Source organism: Thermobia domestica, chromosome 14, assembly GCF_964235325.1.
Source record: "Thermobia domestica chromosome 14, izTheDome1.hap1.1, whole genome shotgun sequence".
In the NCBI taxonomy this organism is placed as follows: Eukaryota; Metazoa; Arthropoda; class Insecta; order Zygentoma; family Lepismatidae; genus Thermobia; species Thermobia domestica.
The window spans coordinates 143,465,484-143,484,810 of NC_137467.1; the positions used below are offsets into that span (position 1 = coordinate 143,465,484).

Here is a 19,327-nt window from a genome sequence, read left to right on the forward strand (position 1 = left end):
TTTTCAATTTCGACAAATTATTTTCACACGTTTTCAAGTAAACGATGTTAAATTCGATATAGGTATAAGATAACTTTATCGAATGAGTGTGATACTCTCGTACATGCAATATACGATGCATGTCATTAACATTTCCCATATATATAGTAATCAGACAAAAACACAAAAATGAAAGTTTATAGATGTATGAAAGTAAGCGATCCATTCTATTGACCCCTCATTTTCGTAATTGCTAATGCAGCTTTTACTCAAATTGAATGCAGTGCACAGGAAACAAACAACATGAGTAATGATTGGGATATTTCTCTTGGGAAATTTCAGTTCTACGTGATACTGTGTAATAGGAACAACCTGTCTTCAACATTGCAAAAAAGTCACTACATTTCTCTTTGGTGTTTGTGTGTTGGCCTAGGCTCGATTCATTATAGAGGCCTACTTACTATAATCTATTATACTTTATACAGGGTTTTTCAAAACAACACCGACAACGTTTGGAAGGTGATTTCTGACACGAAGATAAGACAAAAAGTATAGACCAACCTGGGTGCACAAATGCTTCCTTTCGGAGTTATAGGCTGCCGAAAACTTGGAAAAATGAACTTTAAATGTCCATAGCTCCAAAACTATGGTACCTACCATAGTTGGGTCAAGACTTCACTTAGGAATCAATATGTGCGCTATCCAAAAATATATGTTTCAGAATCCTGCGGTACTCATGCAACATTTTTTATAAGGGAAGTTTGGCCACGGGCATATAATCTGAAGTACTCACCACCTAGCTCTATAAAAATTGTTGCGCAAGAACCTCAGGATTATGAAACTTGGATATTTAGGTAGAGCACCTGCTAGATCCTAAGTGAAGTCTTGACCTGACTATGATAGGTCACATAGATTTGGAGCTATGGACCTTTAAAGTTCATTTTGTCAGGATCTTTTTTTTTAAAGTGATAAAAAGTTAACACAAAGCCCCCTTATATTAGCTACTTGGACGCCATCTTAATCTCCGTTATGTCGTGGATCATGATGTTCTAGTGGCGAAATTAGCAAGCCTAAACTTTTCAAAGTCGGCAAAAGAATATATTGTATCGTATTTATGTAACCGGAAACAATCTATTCTATACAAAGGACATGTCACTGAAAAGTTTGTTACTCTGTCTGGGGTTTCTCAAAAATCTCATCTGGGTCTTCTGCTATTTCTCCTACTTATTAATGATATTCCACTTTTTATTGAAAACTCTGAGATTCTCCTGTTCGCTGATGATCTCAAATTATATGCTAGAATTAATTCAATTGAAGACTGCATACAACTACAACAAGGCCTACAGCGAGTTCAAACATGGTGTGATGACAACAAATTAGTAATAAATATATCCAAGTGTAAATTCCTTTCTTTTACGAGAAAAAGAAATCCCATCACCTTTGACTATACACTGAAAGAAACTAAATTGTCTAATTCAAGTACTGTTAAAGATTTAGGCGTTATTTTTTATCCTGAACTAAATTTCAATCAACACATAGATATGATAACAATCAGTGCATATAGAAACTTAGGTTTAATTTACAGAATAGGGCAAGACTTCTTCAGTAAGACAACATTTACAATACCTTATATTACATATGTTAGATCAAAATTAGAATATTGTTCTACTATTATTGGACCGCCAATAATAAAAAAAATACTCTTAAGAAATAGAAAACATCCAAACGAAATTCTTGAAAATGCTTACATACAAAAAAAAACTAATTATTATCCCAAATATTTTTCCTACAATGACCTAGTAAACAACTTTAATTTTCAAACTTTAGAAAAAAGAAGATGGATGTTGGACTTGTTATTCTTATACAAGTTATTAAATAATAAGATTGATTGTATGGAGTTGGTCTCGAAAATATCATTGCGGAATCCCACTTCCAAAACCAGAGTAGAGAATACAGAAACATTTTATTGTGCGAAAGCCAGGAGCAATATATTATATAAATCCCTTATGTGGAGGCAGTGTAAATTATACAACGATATTGTAAATAAGCTTGATAAAGTGGATGTATTTAGTCTTTCAGAAAACAGGTTCAGATCATATGTGAAACAAGAAGTTTTCTGTAGAAATAATTAAGAAATTTATATATGTAACATTTACTGTATATACACAACACTGTAATTGGGCATTAAACCTGTTGTGTTGTATATTAAATAAATAAATAATAAATAAATAAATATGTTTATAAAGAAAACTGGTTGCTATGCAATTGAAACAAATAAAATGAACTCATTGCCAATGCATTTCACCCCATATGTTAGCATTGAAGTTAAATGCTTGCAGGGATATGGGTTTGGAAGTAAATGCAGAGAAAACTAAATACATGGAAGTTCGCCGGGATCGTAATACTGCAAATTATAGATGCGTTAAAATATCAAATACTTTCGACAAAGTAGATACTTTCAAATATCTAGGACGAATGTTAATAGACAAAAGTCATATCCACGAAGAAATTATATGTAGACTAAGAGTAGAGAATTCGTGTTATTATTCAGTACAATATCTTTTGTCGTCCCTAATTCTGTCGAGGAATTTTAAGCTTAAAATATATAAACGATAAAACAAAGGTGGTCGTTGAGGCTCAGTAGTAGAGCGTTCACCTCTGGTGCATGGGATCCCTGATTCTATCCCACCTCACACCAAGTGGACTTTGTGGTGGTTAAACACCGTGTGTGTGTGTGTTTTCTCGAGATTCTCCCGTTTTCTTCCACTTTATTCATTCCACCATTTCATTCATTTCTCATCCTCACCGTCTCCTTTAGTCTAGCCTGCATAACCAGCTTTTATTTCATTTCAATTCCTGGGGAGACAAGTGATTTTGGACTGTCTTTGCTAAATCAGAACGCACTAATCTTGAACTACATCTTGTATCACGCCATTAAGAAAACAACAAATACTGACCTTACCAATGCCGAGAAGTGCTCATAAGTAGGTTAAAGCGCACAACTTGCGCCCATGAGAATATTTAGAGGGAAATATAATTTTTATTTAAAATGGTAAATCAAGCCGGAGGAAGATTTATTCTTGGGGAGAAAAATGAAATGAAATCTTTCAATTTAACGTCCCACGAATATGCCCTGTAGGCTAAGGAAGACGATGATAAAAGTAAGTGAATAATGATGGAACAATTGATGGAATGAGAAAGTGGGACGAAAAGGGAGTACCCCGAGAAACCCCACGGACACGATGTTGTCCACCACATACTTGACCGGGAATCGAACCAGGAATTCCACATACAAGAGGTAAGCATTCTACCAGTGAGCTAACGTGCCCCCCCCCAATCTGGGGAGAATTGTCAATTTGGAATGGTTGCGCCCATGTGTTTGGAGCGATGGCCGTCCTGCTAGTGCCCCTTGCTTTGCATTCCGTAGCTTATATCAACATTATCCATGATATCAAGAACACTCTGAGTGGAAGAAATCACCTTTCCATCTTTCGACAAAATTGATTGCTTTGTTGTATAAGATGTCTTTTATTCATAATTTTAAACTATTTAATTGAACAGTAAAAAGGCTTCAAGGAATAGTAAATTCTGTTTTGTTCTGCTATTTCAGAAGTGAATGCAATTAAACATGTGGGGTAATACTTCAACCAGCTGAGATCTAAGAAACAAGAGTCATGCACAATACAGACAATGGACCAGGTAAGGCTTAATTTACCATTACAATAAGTTTGTTTTCTTTTCTGTTGTAAGGGGCTTATTAATTAGACTACTATTTGGTATTCTTTAAAATTTCCCCTTGAATTTTAATTTATTGGCATCTGCTCTTGTTCTACACGGATTTGTTCCTGATGGTCAGTTATAGATGTTTGTAATTTTCTTTTATTTGACTGCGGGAAAACAATATTTCATGCAGTTTCCGTCACATACGTATACACGACATGCAAGATTTTTTTTTAAATAGACACTCCCAAAATATTTACTAAATTGCCTTGCCAATGCCCTAGCTGCAGTGGAATACGAGGGAGAATAATAAATTCGAACAATGTCGGATCTAGTCAAAGGAAAGACGAACGACTGTTCATACTGTCGGATCTGGTCAGAGGAAAGACAGACAACTGTTCGTACCTACCAGTCGCGAAGTTAATTCCTGAGCTGATCACTCATCATCCCACAATGCCATAAGCCAGGAAGTAGATCCTGCCTCCCTAAGGCCTATTACGTCAGGACTCTTAGTTTGTCTTTTTTTGTAATCGTCTTACCTTGGGTAGGTAAGAACTAAATGATTGATACTAAAGATTAATCTTACAAGGAGAAGGCAGACTTCGGTAAGTGAACTTCGGGGCCATTTTTAGCGAGGAGGTAGTGCACATTTAAAGAGTTAACATTACAAACTGGGAGAGCGCAATGGGCAAAAATAAGGGAGAAAAACCGTCTTCAAAAGTTTTCTACTCGTCACATAAACTGTTCGACGTGCAACTTTATCAAGTGACGGCGTGGCAGAGTGAGTAAAATGTGCAACTCATATGAAAAGGGTCCCGGGTTCGATTCCCGTTCGGGCCAATCCTTATTTTGTTTTTTGTTTCAACTAATAAAGTAACCATTTGTAACTATAAATAAAATATTAATTCACCATATGTTTATAATGAATAAAACAATAGAAATTTTAAAATCACTTGTAAAATCTTTCAATGATCCATGTTAACTAGCAAGAAAATTTAATCTATTCCGTAAATATACTGATATCACGAGTTGTATTATGGTTACGACAGTCAACGGCGCCAATTTCTCTGTAAATTTGGGGGGCCCATTTTAAAAAATACATGTAACAATAAAAAATACATATTCATAAAAATACATGGGGCCCACATGAGCTTGGGTGACGGGCCTCCCCGGCCCCATGATCGGCGCCCTTGACGACAGTCGTTGTGTAATAAATGTTCTTGACGCTTTGTATCTACATCTCTTTACAGTGTGCGATTTACAAAGAAGTTGAGGGGGGAAATCCCCTTTGCTAATACTGGATGTTGCTATAACCAAAGCAGATTTCCCCCTCATTCCCCTTGTAATTCTTACACTGTCAACAGATGTAGACACGAAGCTTCGAGAACATTTTTTACACAATGACTGCAGTAACAATAATATTTACAGAAGAGATTAAATTTTGTTCCTAGTTAACATGGAACATCAAAAGAATTTACAAGTGATTGGAAATTTCTATTGTTTTATTCATTATAAACATATGGTGAATTAATATTTTACTTATAGTTACAAATGCCTACTTTATTGGTTGAAGCAAAAAACAAGAAAAAAAGTTTGACCCGAGACCCTTTGCACTTGAGCCGCTGATTCTTCTCACTCTGCCACGCCGTCACTTGATTAGTTTACGCGTCGTACGATATATGCGTCGAGTAAAAAAACTTTAAGACAGTTTTTCTCCGTCATTTTTACCCATTGCGATCTCCCACTTTGTAATATTAACTCTTTAAATGTGCACTACTACCTCGCAAAAAATGGCCCCGAAGTTCACTTACCAAAGTGTGCCTTCTCCTTGTTAGTGAAGTGAGTAGTAACACTTGTTGTTGAATTAGCTTTGAGGTTGAAAACAATGACAAGTTTGTTGTATTTCAATGACATTTAACTCACGAATTCTCTGTAGGAACTAATAGATATTTTTAATAATGTAGAGAATTCTTCGATATATGGGTATCGTCAACTGTTTGTTCGAATGACGCCAAAGAATATTCTCGTGCATCGTCAATACAAAGCAGTCAAGTCAGTTAGACCCAGTAAAAGTAGAGTCGCGTTCAGGCAGTGAGGCAGCACAGCTCTCCTCTCTGCATTGCATGTGGTTGTTCCTTTTTCTGCATGCCATTATCTTAATGGCCTTCACTTTCAAGTGCTATATTCCCCTCTCACACTTCTTCTCGTCTGCAACCCGCTTCCAACAAACCACTTTTCCCTTACCAATCCTTCTTCGCTTCCACACAAGAACTAACATCGATCCGTAACTTCCATCGGGTTCGGGTACTACTCATGTCCATCAGCGCTGAAGAGGAGGAGGAGGATGGGTACGCGCGCGACACTCCCCACTTGAGTCGAGAAGAAGAAGAAGCCAGCTTTTGGTCGTCGGTATAGATGTTCATCTTCGTCTCTGTCTTCTTCCTCTTTATCCATCCCTTCGTCTTTTCTTCATCCGTTGTTACAAACACCGCTGCAAGCCCAAAAGCACGGCCGCAAAGGCAGATTCCATCTCTTCAGATGTCACTTCGCATACAAGTTTTCAGTTCCTCACACAAGAAGCGAGCGAGGAAAGAAGGAGAGAGAGAGAGACGACCAACACTTTCCCTTTACTTCGTTTGTTAACTTACTTCCAGGGTTGCAAAGACTTCATATATTTTTTTGTTTTCAATGAAGAAATTTTACAATGAAAAAAGTCTACGAGAAACATTTTAAAAATAAGGTACGATTGGTTATAGAAGCAAAGCTGGTTAATTGTATCAAAGAGATAAAAAAAAAAAATGAGTATCCAGAAAATAACTTTTTTCAAGCTTAATCAATAAATACTCTTTTGTTATGCAAACATCACGGCCATAACATATACAAAAATACTTTACGTCATAATACAAATTAGAACAAAGTGCGTTTTTCTCTAACATGGCTTTTATTACTACTCCTATTGGACGGATCGGCAATAGAATTACAAAATCAATTTTCTTAAAAACAAAATAAAATAAAATAAAAACTGTATATTGCACTTATGCATCAATAGATGGGAATACTTTAGGTCAAGTTGACTTGTGATATAATGATATTAAGTACAATTAAAGAATGCGAGCAGAGGCGCTCAGTGGTAGAGTATTCACTTCTCTTGCTAGGAGTCTCGGGTTCGATGTCAGGCCAAGTGAGTTTGTAGTGCAGAACATCGTGTTTATGGGTTTTCTCGGGGTTCTCCCGTTTCTTTCCACGTTCTCATTCCGTTCATTTTTTTCATAACCATTCACTTGCATTAAAGATCCGTCTCCTTCAGCTTACAGAGCCTAAGTGTGTGACGTAAAACTGAAAAGTTTAATTTTTCATTTATGACTGAAGGAATACAATTATTGTGATTTATTTTTTTCACAACTTTCTTGTGATTAAAAGGTGTATTATTACGGTATTATTATTATTATTATTATTATTATTATTATTATTATTATTATTATTATTATTATTATTATTATTTAGATCACCGATAGCCAAATAGCAGTCCGCGAATAAACATGAAAAATAATCATATAATTTGTATTTTTCTAAATCCATATTCTCCTGAGACCGAGGAAAATTCAACTATATGAATTATGAGTATTTTAATGATAAATGTATAATTTTAATGCTTAGCGCTCTTTGATTAGTAAACGAAAATATTTGGTGAACATTTTTGCACGGATGCACAGTAACACCATGTAGAGCCATCTCTACACTCGGAATCAACGATTAAAACTTATAACATAAATGGTTTAAAAATTCTTGGCATTCTGACGCATGATTAGTGCCATACTAAAAAGTTCGACTAACATATGTTTCCTGCAGTAGTCATGAATTTATTATGATGCTAATCATACATCGAAACAACTCTGCATAAGACCTATTATATCTTGTTGTTACATTATTGTGTGTTTACGAAAAAGAAATTGTTCTGAATTGCACAATTTTTACTTTTATCCTTTATATATTTTCCATACACAAATATCATGACTGTTAATGGCATATATGATAACTATACATATTTTTAGAAAATATTACACTACAAAATACTACGCTACAATATTACACTACAACATAGTGCTCTTTCTTGGAATGTTTCCTCATATTCATTTTTATTTTTGTTATATTGTTCCTAACTACACTCTTATTACGCTTTTACCGCTTTTTGTGAAAGGTGAGGAAGCAGTTTCGATTGGCCTGTACACAGAAAAATACTTGACATTTTATGCATTGTACCCTCGAAAATTGTTTTCAGCCTGGATTTCTGCAACGCGCATAATTTTTTAGATCAACGACTTCTGGAAGATGTGCTATGCGTCTGCATATCTTGATGGAGATCTTGGTATTAAAATAGGGTGTTTTCTTTGACTTCGTTGAAGAAGGTTCTGCTTCATCTGAATCATCTTCTTGGTTTCCGTCATTGCCTGAGTAGATTAATGTTTCAGCCAGACAACCTTGTCGCACACGTTCACTTAGTGATCTCCCTTTCCAAAATACATCCTTCTCTTTCTCTTTCTCAGAAATTTCATCATCGAACACTACTTTCAGTTTAGTTCGGAGGATCATATGACGATCACGGGTCACATTACTTGCAATAATGAGAACTTTTGAGTCACTTGCCCAGTACATTCTCATATTTGGATACTAAAAAGAAAATAAATACATGATTACAGTTTGTTTTAAATTAATGCAACCATAATCTCCGCACTGAGGTTCCTGGATCTTATATATGAAAAAGTGTCAGATAATACTGACAATTGCAAAGGGAGAGTTTTGGCTATTTTTGAAAAGATTTGGTAATGCTACTGATAATAACCAGTGTATTTATTTCCCAGATGGCTATTATTTTTCACACAGTTTAGAATCGAAATACAAGCGGAGTCCAAGAAGCCGCACTACAGCTATGAATATTCATGATTAAAAATAAGACATTGAAAAAGATATGCACTTCTTGGAAGCGGTTGGGTACGCTTTGAGAATAAACCGCTGGGATTTTTTCCTCGTCAATTGCCCTCCAAGTCCCTAAATCCTATTGTCCAAAATTCTCTTCAATTCTATTATATATCTATGTCAGTATTCCTCGGAGTCTTTTCACAGCCACCTTTACATTCTTTGTCTATAATTTGACATGCCAGGTCTCATTATTTCCTAGTAAGTATTTCCAAATTAGATTCAAGGATGCATAATAGCTCAGTGGTACTATGCTTATCTCAGTTTATGTTGTTGGCAAAACAAACGTCATCCAACTACAAGAAAACAAACAATCTTCATGCATGAAAACCGAATGTAGAGACTTCTCTACACACACGCAAATAACGTGCTACATGCCAATAACCTCAAAGGAACGTAAATCCGAAATAACACAAGAGTTTTCATTACCTCATACACCTACTCACAAGGTTTGAACACACTAAATTAAATTTTAAATAGTAAACAAAATAAATTACTTGCTGAGTGCGTGATTTTTTCTTCTGTACTGCTGGACACCATCTTGCCTTCTTCGCAAGTGGATTAGTTCTCGGACTTCCAGAACACAATTTCAACTGTAGAGAATGCTATACAACCGGCTTTAACACAGCGCGACACGAGATCGTTGAGTAAACGGACATGGAAATAACGTCATATTTTGTAGAGCCCTCTCTACGCCAAGCATCAGGAGGATATGTAACCGGAAGTGTATAGCTAGCCATCTTAATAAATCTGAATGAAATGACATCTTTCAGTTTTACGTCCCATTATTATGTCCGTGTAGGCTAAAGGAGACGGTAAGGATGAAAAATGAACGAAATAGTGGAATGAAGAAAACAGAAGGAAACGGAAGAACTCCGACAAACCCACGAACATGGTGTTTATCCACCACAAAGCCCACTTGCCGCGAATTGGGATCCAACCAGGGATCCTTACGTACCAGAGGTGAACGCTGTTCCACTGAAAATCTGAATTGAAACTTGATTTATAGTCTAATTGCGAAACAAAAAAAGTTTCTTCAATTTTTGGTTACCATGACCCTATTTTATTTGTTTATTTATTTTTAGAAGAAAAATGCAAATTTCATAGAGATGGACCCATTTTCAAAATATCCATAGCTCATACTTTGTCCTAACTAGAACACATGACACAGGAAGCAGGATAGTGGCGGGTTCGATTCCCGGTGGGGTCACTCGGTGGAAAAATTGAAACAGCTTTCTCAGGCCAGCCATCTTGAGTGAGGTATTTCCTGGGTTTCCCTCATTCACACCAGGTAAATGCCAGGATAGTACCTAAGATAATTGTCCCAGCCTGCTTCCTTCCTTTCCCAATCCTTTCTTCCTTTCCTTTCATCGGATAGTGTGCTCGCCGAGGGACGTCATCCTTCATACGTAACGGGCTAAATGGCCTTAGATACTGAGAGAGACAAAAAATCGAATTCCTAATTCTAATCCTAAGGAAGCAGGATACATTTAAAATAGAAGAAATAGTCAGAAAATGTTGACGTGTGCATACTTAGTAACCTGTATCCTCAGAGTCAAGAAAAATGGAAAAGACTTTTATAAGTTTGGCCTTCGTTCTGTCCTGATCCACAGTACATTATAAACTGCCTATCAATGATCTAGATTATAAGAATAAATAGAACTCTATTTCCTTTAAAAAATAGAATCCTGCAAGTAAAACTTACAGAATTGTAATATTAGTACGTACAGTTCTATGAATAATCAGTTCGTATGACTAATCAGTTCTAATTAAAAAAAAAAAACATCGCACTAACGAAGTCGGATAAAAAGTTTAAAACGTTCTGTACTTTGGTTTATTTTATTTATGAGAATAAAAAACGGAAAAATCGTTCTAAAATAAAAATATACAGCATAAAACGGGCCAGGAAAGTGCAAAACTTACAGGAAAATCGTATGATTTGGCAACTCTATGTGCAACATATCGCCTCTCTTCATGATTATTTAATTTGGAGAAAAAAAAAACTCGCACTTTAATCATGTACGGATACATAAGAACAATACTGTTCATTAAAAACTCATAGCACATTGTTGTTATTATCGATCATTAGAATTTTAGTACACTTAATAAGACTTCCTCGGGACAGGGTTTTTGCTCACCACCAAGCCCAGATGAAACAGTTGGAGATCAAAAGTGCAATCCAGAAATCAATGCTAGGCCTTTTTAAATAACCTCGATCCTGTTGCTCTGTGTTGCAGAGTTCGTCTGTATATTGTAATTTTGTAAATTTGTTCGATTCGAGAATGTATTATTGAGTTAACTGGTATTTCCTGTTTCTTTGTGCTTCCTATTTGCCATGAAAAAAAAAAAAAAAAAGATTCATTATTCGCTTGAATATATCATTGTTTTTCTATCTCTAAAAATTTAGCTGACGAATGTCAAAAGGGATATAATTTATGATTTAATACACTGTAAGTATATCCTTTATACATATGTGTTTTTAAAACAAGTTTGGATAAGTTTATGATGTAAATTTGCACATATTACCGTCCTGATGCAGTAAAATTGAGCTGACCTTTGTCAACTCTCACTCTTAAAGTGCATAATGAATACTGTATTTAGAAGAACGAACGACCTACATTGTATAAACAAAATATTCAAATTTAATTTGCTTCTAGATTATTTGTATACGACAATGTATTCATAAGTTAGTTTTACTCTAACAGTTATAATATTGCACATTCTGTAAATTATGAAAAAAGAATTAATAAATCGTATTACCCTTGAATAGTTTATTATTATCATTAATAATAATAATAATAATAATAATAATAATAATAATAATAATAATAATAATATACTTTCAAATTATACTAAGGGCATGGTGGCTCAGTTGTATAACAGTTACCTCTGATTTATGGGGTCCCTGGTTCGATCCCAACTAAGTAGTATGTGCTAAACAACACCGTGAGTTTTGTCTGGGCATTTAAGTTTTCTCCCACATTCTCATTTCACAATTTTTCCACCATCATTCACTTGCCTCAATTATCCATCTTTCTTAATTTGAATTGCATAATCGTACAACGCTACACTGAGAGAATTTTTTTCAAATTAAGGTATGCATCAGTGTAAGAAATCTTGTATTTCAGTCTGTCTGTGAACAATTATCTAAACAAAAAAAAAAAAAAAAAAAAAACTATGAAATATCGAGAAGTGGTCTATTGGGATCGAGTCAGTGTTCCAAGAATAGGTACTATCTCACTCGTTAAGGGTCTTCACCACAGCGAAATTAAACTACCGCTAATTTTAGTTTTTTTCTGTAATATCTTCAAAACAAATAAAAATATTCAAAAATCAGAAACGTAGTGAACTAGACAATACGATTTTGCATGTGATACTTTTCCCCACAATTCACCTATCTGCTTTTGGTATGCCGCTATTTACAGAACCCGCAAAAAAATGCTAAATCTATCTACAGTTGCAAATCGAAAGCAGATAGATGACTTGTGATAACGGTATCACATGCAAAATCGTATTGTCTAGTTCATACGTTTCTGCTTTTCGAATATTTTTTATTTGTTTTGAAAATACAGAAAAACTCTAAAATTAGCGGTAGTTTAATTTCGCTGTAGTGAAGACCCTTAACTTTATTCAAACCGGAAGTGTGGTAGCAATTAACCATTTCCGGTTTCAATGTTGATTACAAAAGAAGAAATTTGATAATATATTGCGTTTAGCAGGCTTTTTAAGAATCAAATCCTTACTACTACTACTACTACTACTACTACTACTACTACTACTACTACTATAATAATAATAATAATAATAATAATAATAATAATAATAATAATAATAATAATAATAATAATAATAATAATAATAATAATAATGGGATTAAATCTGTACAGAAGTTTAGAACTGTGTTTGACTTTCACTGTAGGCTCACCATTGTCGAGTTAGTCCAAAATTGGAATATCTGAGTAAAGAGTGACCTGGCAAAAAATAACTGTCTACAGTTAAGTTGGCGGATGTAATAGTGATTGCTACGACAACTACACATCAATTTTAAATGGGTTTTCTGTTACTTCAATAGTAAGAAAACTTCAGTATGGAAAACAATGCGAAACTACCACACTATTTTTATCTAGTCTGGTCAAAAGAGAGAATATTGTTGACAATGGTCTTTTCCAGGGTAAAAGATTTCGGAATTAACCTCGCTAAAGAACAAAACACAAACAAAATAAAAAAGAATTAGAGTAGTGAAATTGAACGTATAACAGAGAGAAAATTAGGAAAGGAACAAATAAAAAAAGAGAAACTAATCTAGGTTTGTAAGGAATTTGTAAACATGAGAGGTAAACTAGTGAGAATTATAAACCAAGGGATATACGTTACATTCAGCCAATGAGAAAGTCAATCGTATTGATGTAAGAGTAATTCTGTGTAAGTGAGCAAAAGAGATAGCAGTGAGAAAAGAATTTATCGATGGGTGGACTGTTTATAGACGATAAGATTAAGTAAAAAGATAATACCTTAATGCGGACATAGGCATCGACTGCTACAAAAACAATGGAAGAAGAGGAAGAAAACTAAGACAGAAGTCATGAATAGAAAGTAAAAAAACTTCACACGTAATTATAATGAAAGATTTTAATGGTGTTATGGAGAAAGTCACAAAGTTAGCATAGTGAACAAAAATATTATTTGGGCAACATAAATGGAAGTGGAAAGAGTTGGTCTATTAATGCAGCTATAACTCGCTTGTAGTTGAGAATGCCAGAACAATATATTATCCCTAACATGGGGATAATTCTAATAAATTAAATTAAATTAAATTAAATATTTTATGTTAACGTCCCACATGCCCTTTAGGCTAAAGGAGACGATGATTAAGGCAAGCGAATAATGATGGAAGAATTTGGTGGGGTAAGAAAGTGGTAGGAAACGGGAAAACCCCGAGAAAACCCACGGACATAATGTTGTCCACCACGAACTTCCTTAGCCGAGGATCGAACCAGGGTTTCTAACAAATAAACGGAGATATTAAATAGATTACGTTATAATTCAAGAAATATTTCGGAACAGTTTAAGAAGGCGAAGAATCTTCCTAGGACAATCTTTCCAGATCATGTGCTGGCTAAAGTAGATATCGAATTGAAAAACGCAGAAGAAAATTATGATGCACAAAATTGAATACTGAATTTTTTTAAAAAAAGAAAAAAAGAAAAAAAAAGAAATAAGGAAGTGAAATATAGTTTCAAGCGGAAACTCGAAGAAGGGATTGAAAATTTCAACGAATTAGCTGTAAGTACTAATGGAAGATGAAAATATATAACTTTGAATACATCAGACATAGAAAAGGTAGTTGGGAACACTTGGTGTAACCAGAACAAGAGGTAAAGATGGGGGAATCTCTATACTATTAAATAAACGGATATGTCAAATAAATAGCGAACATTGCGAATAGAAAACGATGAAGAAGTCATGGATTGCGAAACAAATGATGAAGAAAATTACGTACAGGAAGTTAAATAGTGAATTTTTCGAATAGGGAATACAAACCAAACGAGATTTATTTTAAAAAAAGAAATAGGCCTATGTATAAGACGAAGAATATGAGGACATAGAAAAATAGGGTAATTTGAGGACGATAAATTGTGCAAGGAAGTGAAATTAGTTAAAATTTATTTAAAAATTAAAGTGACACAATAATGACAATAGAAAATAAGATTGGAAAAGTAGTTAGCGGAATGATTTTAATGATGAAGGAAGGAAAATATTGAAACACTGAAAATATGAAGACTGTATAATCTAGGCACTGAAGAGGAAAATCAAATAAGCAGAATGGGGTAGAGTTTTCAGTACTTTCGGACATTTTGAAAAAGAAATCGCATTGTGGTTATGGGAAATGACGGAAGGAAGAATACCCAGACTAAGGCCAAGTTCGAAATGTACGGACAAAATAGTACCTGAAGGTAGTGAACAAACTGGCATAGTATAAGAATGGAAAACTGCGTCGAACCAATCAAAGAATCACTGCCTCAAGTCGTCACTAAAGACAGATTTTGTGAAATAGAGGTTCTTCATCGCTTAACTTTTTGCTGTTATCTAGAAGCGAGATCTATTTTATTTTAACGTCTCTGTTTCTTGCATTAACCTTTTACCTTTGTACTCACCATTACGCTACAAAACATCTCTTTTTCTGTATTCTTGAAACTAACACACCTTTCATATAATATTTTGAAGAAAGATCGTATTCGATCATATTTCAGAAGTTAATGTCTGGCAACCCTGCAAGCGGCGGAAGCTTTCCCGTCACCGAAACAAACAGGCCGCGACTACGGGAAATGAACTTGGAACAATTTTGGATATTTACTTAACAAATTGGATGGGCCATTTACTCCTTAGGAAACCTCGTAGATTTCGTCGGCGGTGTGTGATATGAGAAAGAGAGGTATAAAACACACACACACACACACTAAGAGGAAAGAAGGGTTTACTATATAAAGGGGGTTAGTCCCATGTCAGGGTTTGAGCAAGATGCTTCCATAAACGAAATCGTGTTGAAGAATAGGAATTTCGGCTCAAGAAAAGATGGAAGACTTACTAGCATCACTTTCTTTTGAGAGCGAAACATTATTTTTTTTATTATTTCAAAGAAGAAAAGAAAAGAAATCTTTTTCTTTAAAAAATGAACAAACTGATAGGGAAAGAATGGCGAAAAGGTGAATAGTAAGGGACCTCTGCAATAACTTTTCCATCCTAAAACAAGTGAATTTCCTTTTACATTGTAAAGCTAATGGGAACCATAGACGCACATCATTGCATGACCAAAATGCATGAAAGATTTGTTTCATCAAGCATGTTGGAAGATTTTTCCCCCACACACGTACCAACTTGCTGTCCAACTTAGTAGAAGAATGAATCGAAGGAAAGAGTCACGTGATTTCTTCCGCTATCGTGATTGGAGGACCTAAATATAAAACAACCAACTTGCATGAACGAGCACATACACAGTAAACATGCATGGAGAACGGCAAAACAATCAGGCATGTATACAGAAGGTTTTGAAATCTTTCAACATGCATGAGCGAGGTCATACACGATCAGCGTGCCTGTGGTTTTGTCATTTTTCATGCATGTTGGAAGAGTTTTTCACGCATGTGTCTGCGTGTGTGGGTCCCTTAAGGTTGACTTCTAAAACTATGACTCTATGAAGATCAAATGGTGTGCACGGTGACTCAGTGGTAGAGTGCTTACTTCTGGTGCGTGAGATCTCAGATTCGATCCCCTGCCAAGTAAGTTTGTGCTGAGGATGCTGAATCCATTTCATGAAAACGCTTGTCACTCTTTCTTACCATTTTTTGGTCTAGAAGACCAACATTGAAACCGGAAAAACAGTAATAGTAAATTTCTAACACTTACCGTTTTAGAAGAGAGATGCGAGGAGAGGCGGAAGGTAACTTTTTCTAAGACGAGGAATAGATTTCAAAAACTCACTTATCACTATTTATTATCGTTTTTGTTCTATGGTCGATCAACGTTGAAACCGGAAATGATTAATTTCTACTGCTTCCGGTTTGAATAAAAGACTAACGGATGAGAAGGAATCTGTTCGTCGGGCGCTAAAGCGGTTTAAAAAAAACTGGTTCTCGATATCTCTTACTGTATTTGCTTTGGTATCTGTCGATAGACGAACAGATAGACAGACGGACGTATGTAGTCGATACTTATGCATAGCATACTTTAGAAACCTAACCATATGGTTTTAGAATATATCCATGGATGTATAGTAGGAGGTATTCGAAGATGCATCAGGGGAGTAGCGTCCATGGTAACAGTGGAAGCACCATACCTCCGAGTAAACAAAATAATACAATAATAATACAGAAAATTACGAATAATTCATTTCATATTCAGAATAATACATTAAGAATAAAAATTTTCCGTTATGTCACTGCTTTCTAGGGAACAAGATATATTGTTTTTGGTATATTTATAAGGCTAATGAATGTGGACATAAAACATTATCAAGAAGAACTAGCAAACTTTAAAGATGTGAAGAAGAATATAGAAAAGTACAAGGATATTTCCAAAAGTTTCTGATCTGACACTAAAATCTCAAGCCGTTCATGGAATATAGTGCCATCTATGGAAGAAATCATGTATCAGTTTCAACTGTCTAACTTCGTCAGTTCGCTGAAGGCAGTCATTTGAGTTAGCCGTTGTGTGTTCTAAGTTAAGCTGACGTACTGCATAACAATGCTCCAACTCATGGCTGTTCTTGCCAATACTGCAATGCTGAATTTGGGCTGTAAGTTGGGTGTTGAATTTTCTTTAAACCACAGTCTTTCACTGCGGCCTTGGCAAATCATTTGAGTTATTCACTGTGCATTCTCCGTTAAGCTCGCATACTGCATAACAATGCTCCAACCCACATGGCAATGCTGATTCTGAGCTGTAAGGCTAGTGTAGAATATCCTCGAAGCCGCAGTCTTTCACTCCAATCTTGGCAACAACATCCATGCCGAGTATTGTTATGCAGGATGCGAGCTCAGTGCACCGCGACTGATTGAAAAGACTACCTCCAACGAACTGCCGCAGCTAGACACTTGAAATCGATACATTATTTCTTCCATGGATGGCGCTGTATGCCATGAACAACTTATTACTAGTGGCGCGATATTTCAGTCTGAGTCCGAAAACTTTTGGAAATACCCTCGTAGCTGGGTAGAACAGATGAAGTGTATATCAGGATATTTTGGAGAAAGCAAATGATGCAAGAAAGATAATTGAATAGGAGAAAAATTATTAAAATATGATTTGAGAATGAGATTATTGATGTGATCTGATAACAGGCCAGTGACCGTAAAATATTTTTATTAGGTTACAACTAATCATTCCTGTTTTTTTTTTTTTTTTTTTTATGTAATCACATATTAAAAGAATACTTCCACTTACAACGAACCACTGTCAAATATTTTTAAATTTACAGGATAATTTTGCCAAATTTACAGCATTAAAATTAAACAAAGGTAAATTTTACTATTGCAGTACTTTCATAATTATCCACCTCTTTAACCTAAAAGACACAACTGTGAGACTGAAAACAAAGATTTTATTTCATTATTTTGATACTTCTTGAGATGTTCCGCGTTATAGCACATTCTCCAACCGGGTATTCGTTTTTGCGATTTTGTACCCGCTTATCTTCACATCTCGGAAAAAGATCCTCAAAGTTTGCCTCCAGCTTTGCCTGCAATTTTCTCTGCTTATTTGCGCCCACTTTTATTTCCAAGATCCTCAAACTTTGCCTCCAGCTTTGCCTGCAATTTTCTCTGCCTATTTGCGCCCACTTTTATTTCCAAGATCCCCAAACTTTGCCTCCAGCTTTGCCTGCAATTTTTCTGCCTATTTACGCCCACTTTTATTTCCAAGATCCTCAAACTTTGTCTCCAGCTTTGCCTGCAATTTTCTCTGCCTATTTGCGCCCACTTTTATTTCCACACAGTCTAATAGCTCGAATATAGGCGTCTTCGAGAGAGAATGATGGAATTGAAGCTGCTGTGCCTGAGTGATGGCACTGTTATTGAGTAATACACCGTTTTGTTTAGCGATTCAAATAGTTAATCAATGCAGAAAAAATGCTGTTAGAATCCACTATACTGTGACAAAAATGTTAAGTGCGTTTTTTCCTAAGTGCCTACACAACAGCGCCACTAAAACCCACCATTCTTTCTTGAAGACTCTCTATTTTACCTTTTAGTTTCACTAATAATATGAGGTAACTGGGCCACGGTGGTTTAGTGGTACAGAGTTCATCTCTTGTTTTAGGGTACCTAGTTCGATCCCAGTTTGCGCCAAGTGGGTGTTGTAGTGGGGAAACACCATGCGCGTGAGTTTTCTCGGTGTCGTCCCGTTTCCTCCTACTTTCTTCATTCCACCATCTCATTTACTGTCATCGCTGTCTCCTTTACAGCAGTTATCGCCAAACCGTCGATCGCGAGCTACTAGTAGCACGCTGGGACATTTTCAGTAGATCGCGTTAACGCTCCGGTTGGCTAACCTCATTCCTCCATTGCACTGACGCTAACGACAGGGGGAGCTGACGACAACTGCTCATTTCTTCCGCACAACTGCTATTGTATGCTTCATCTCACAGTTGATTTTATATGCGTGGGATTGTGCATGTTATGTTTTTCGAATGTATATTAGACATTTGTTAACTTTTATGGTTTGATTTCATACTTACCAAAAAATTTTAGATTCTAGGCAATAAACAAACGTAAGATTTTAAAAAAAAATGTTGATAGTTCTTTCGGTTGGTAGCTCACAGTTGGATTTAAAAGCAGTACGGTAGCTCACACACTTCATAAGTTTGGCCACCAGTGCTATACAGCATTTCCAAGGTACGTAAAACTGAAAGATTTCATCATCATTTTCAATAGGAGATGACTATTTTGCTCATGTTTGGAACGTAATTTAAAATTAACAATTAGGGAGGAGCGTAAATATCAAACTAGAGTTGACTTTGAAACAAGTATTGAGACCTTTAAGGGCTGTCTCGTCTCGAAAAAGTGTCTCGAAAGTGGTGTATCAGAAAGTTTTTTTTTATTTGTTTCTTTCTAGTTCGTTCCGTATCTCATTACGATAATTCTGTCTCATCTCGTCCCGT

The 19,327-nt window shown here is 35.5% G+C and overlaps 1 protein-coding gene and 1 long non-coding RNA gene across 3 annotated transcripts in view; one reads left to right on the forward strand and one right to left on the reverse strand.

Annotated features, from left to right (window-relative positions):
- LOC145670371 (uncharacterized) overlaps positions 1–19,327 on the reverse strand; it is a 508,027-nt gene that overhangs the window by 364,121 nt on the left and 124,579 nt on the right. The gene's annotated exons all lie outside the window — the stretch shown is intronic.
- The window catches only part of LOC145670369 (LIM domain only protein 3-like), a 437,118-nt gene that overhangs the window by 232,730 nt on the left and 185,061 nt on the right, over positions 1–19,327 (forward strand). Inside the window, exon 2 of the mRNA XM_081738973.1 lies at positions 3,590–3,678. Coding sequence (XP_081595099.1) covers positions 3,654–3,678 — 25 coding nt within the window. The 5' untranslated portion in view covers positions 3,590–3,653. The remainder of the gene's footprint in view (positions 1–3,589; positions 3,679–19,327) is intronic.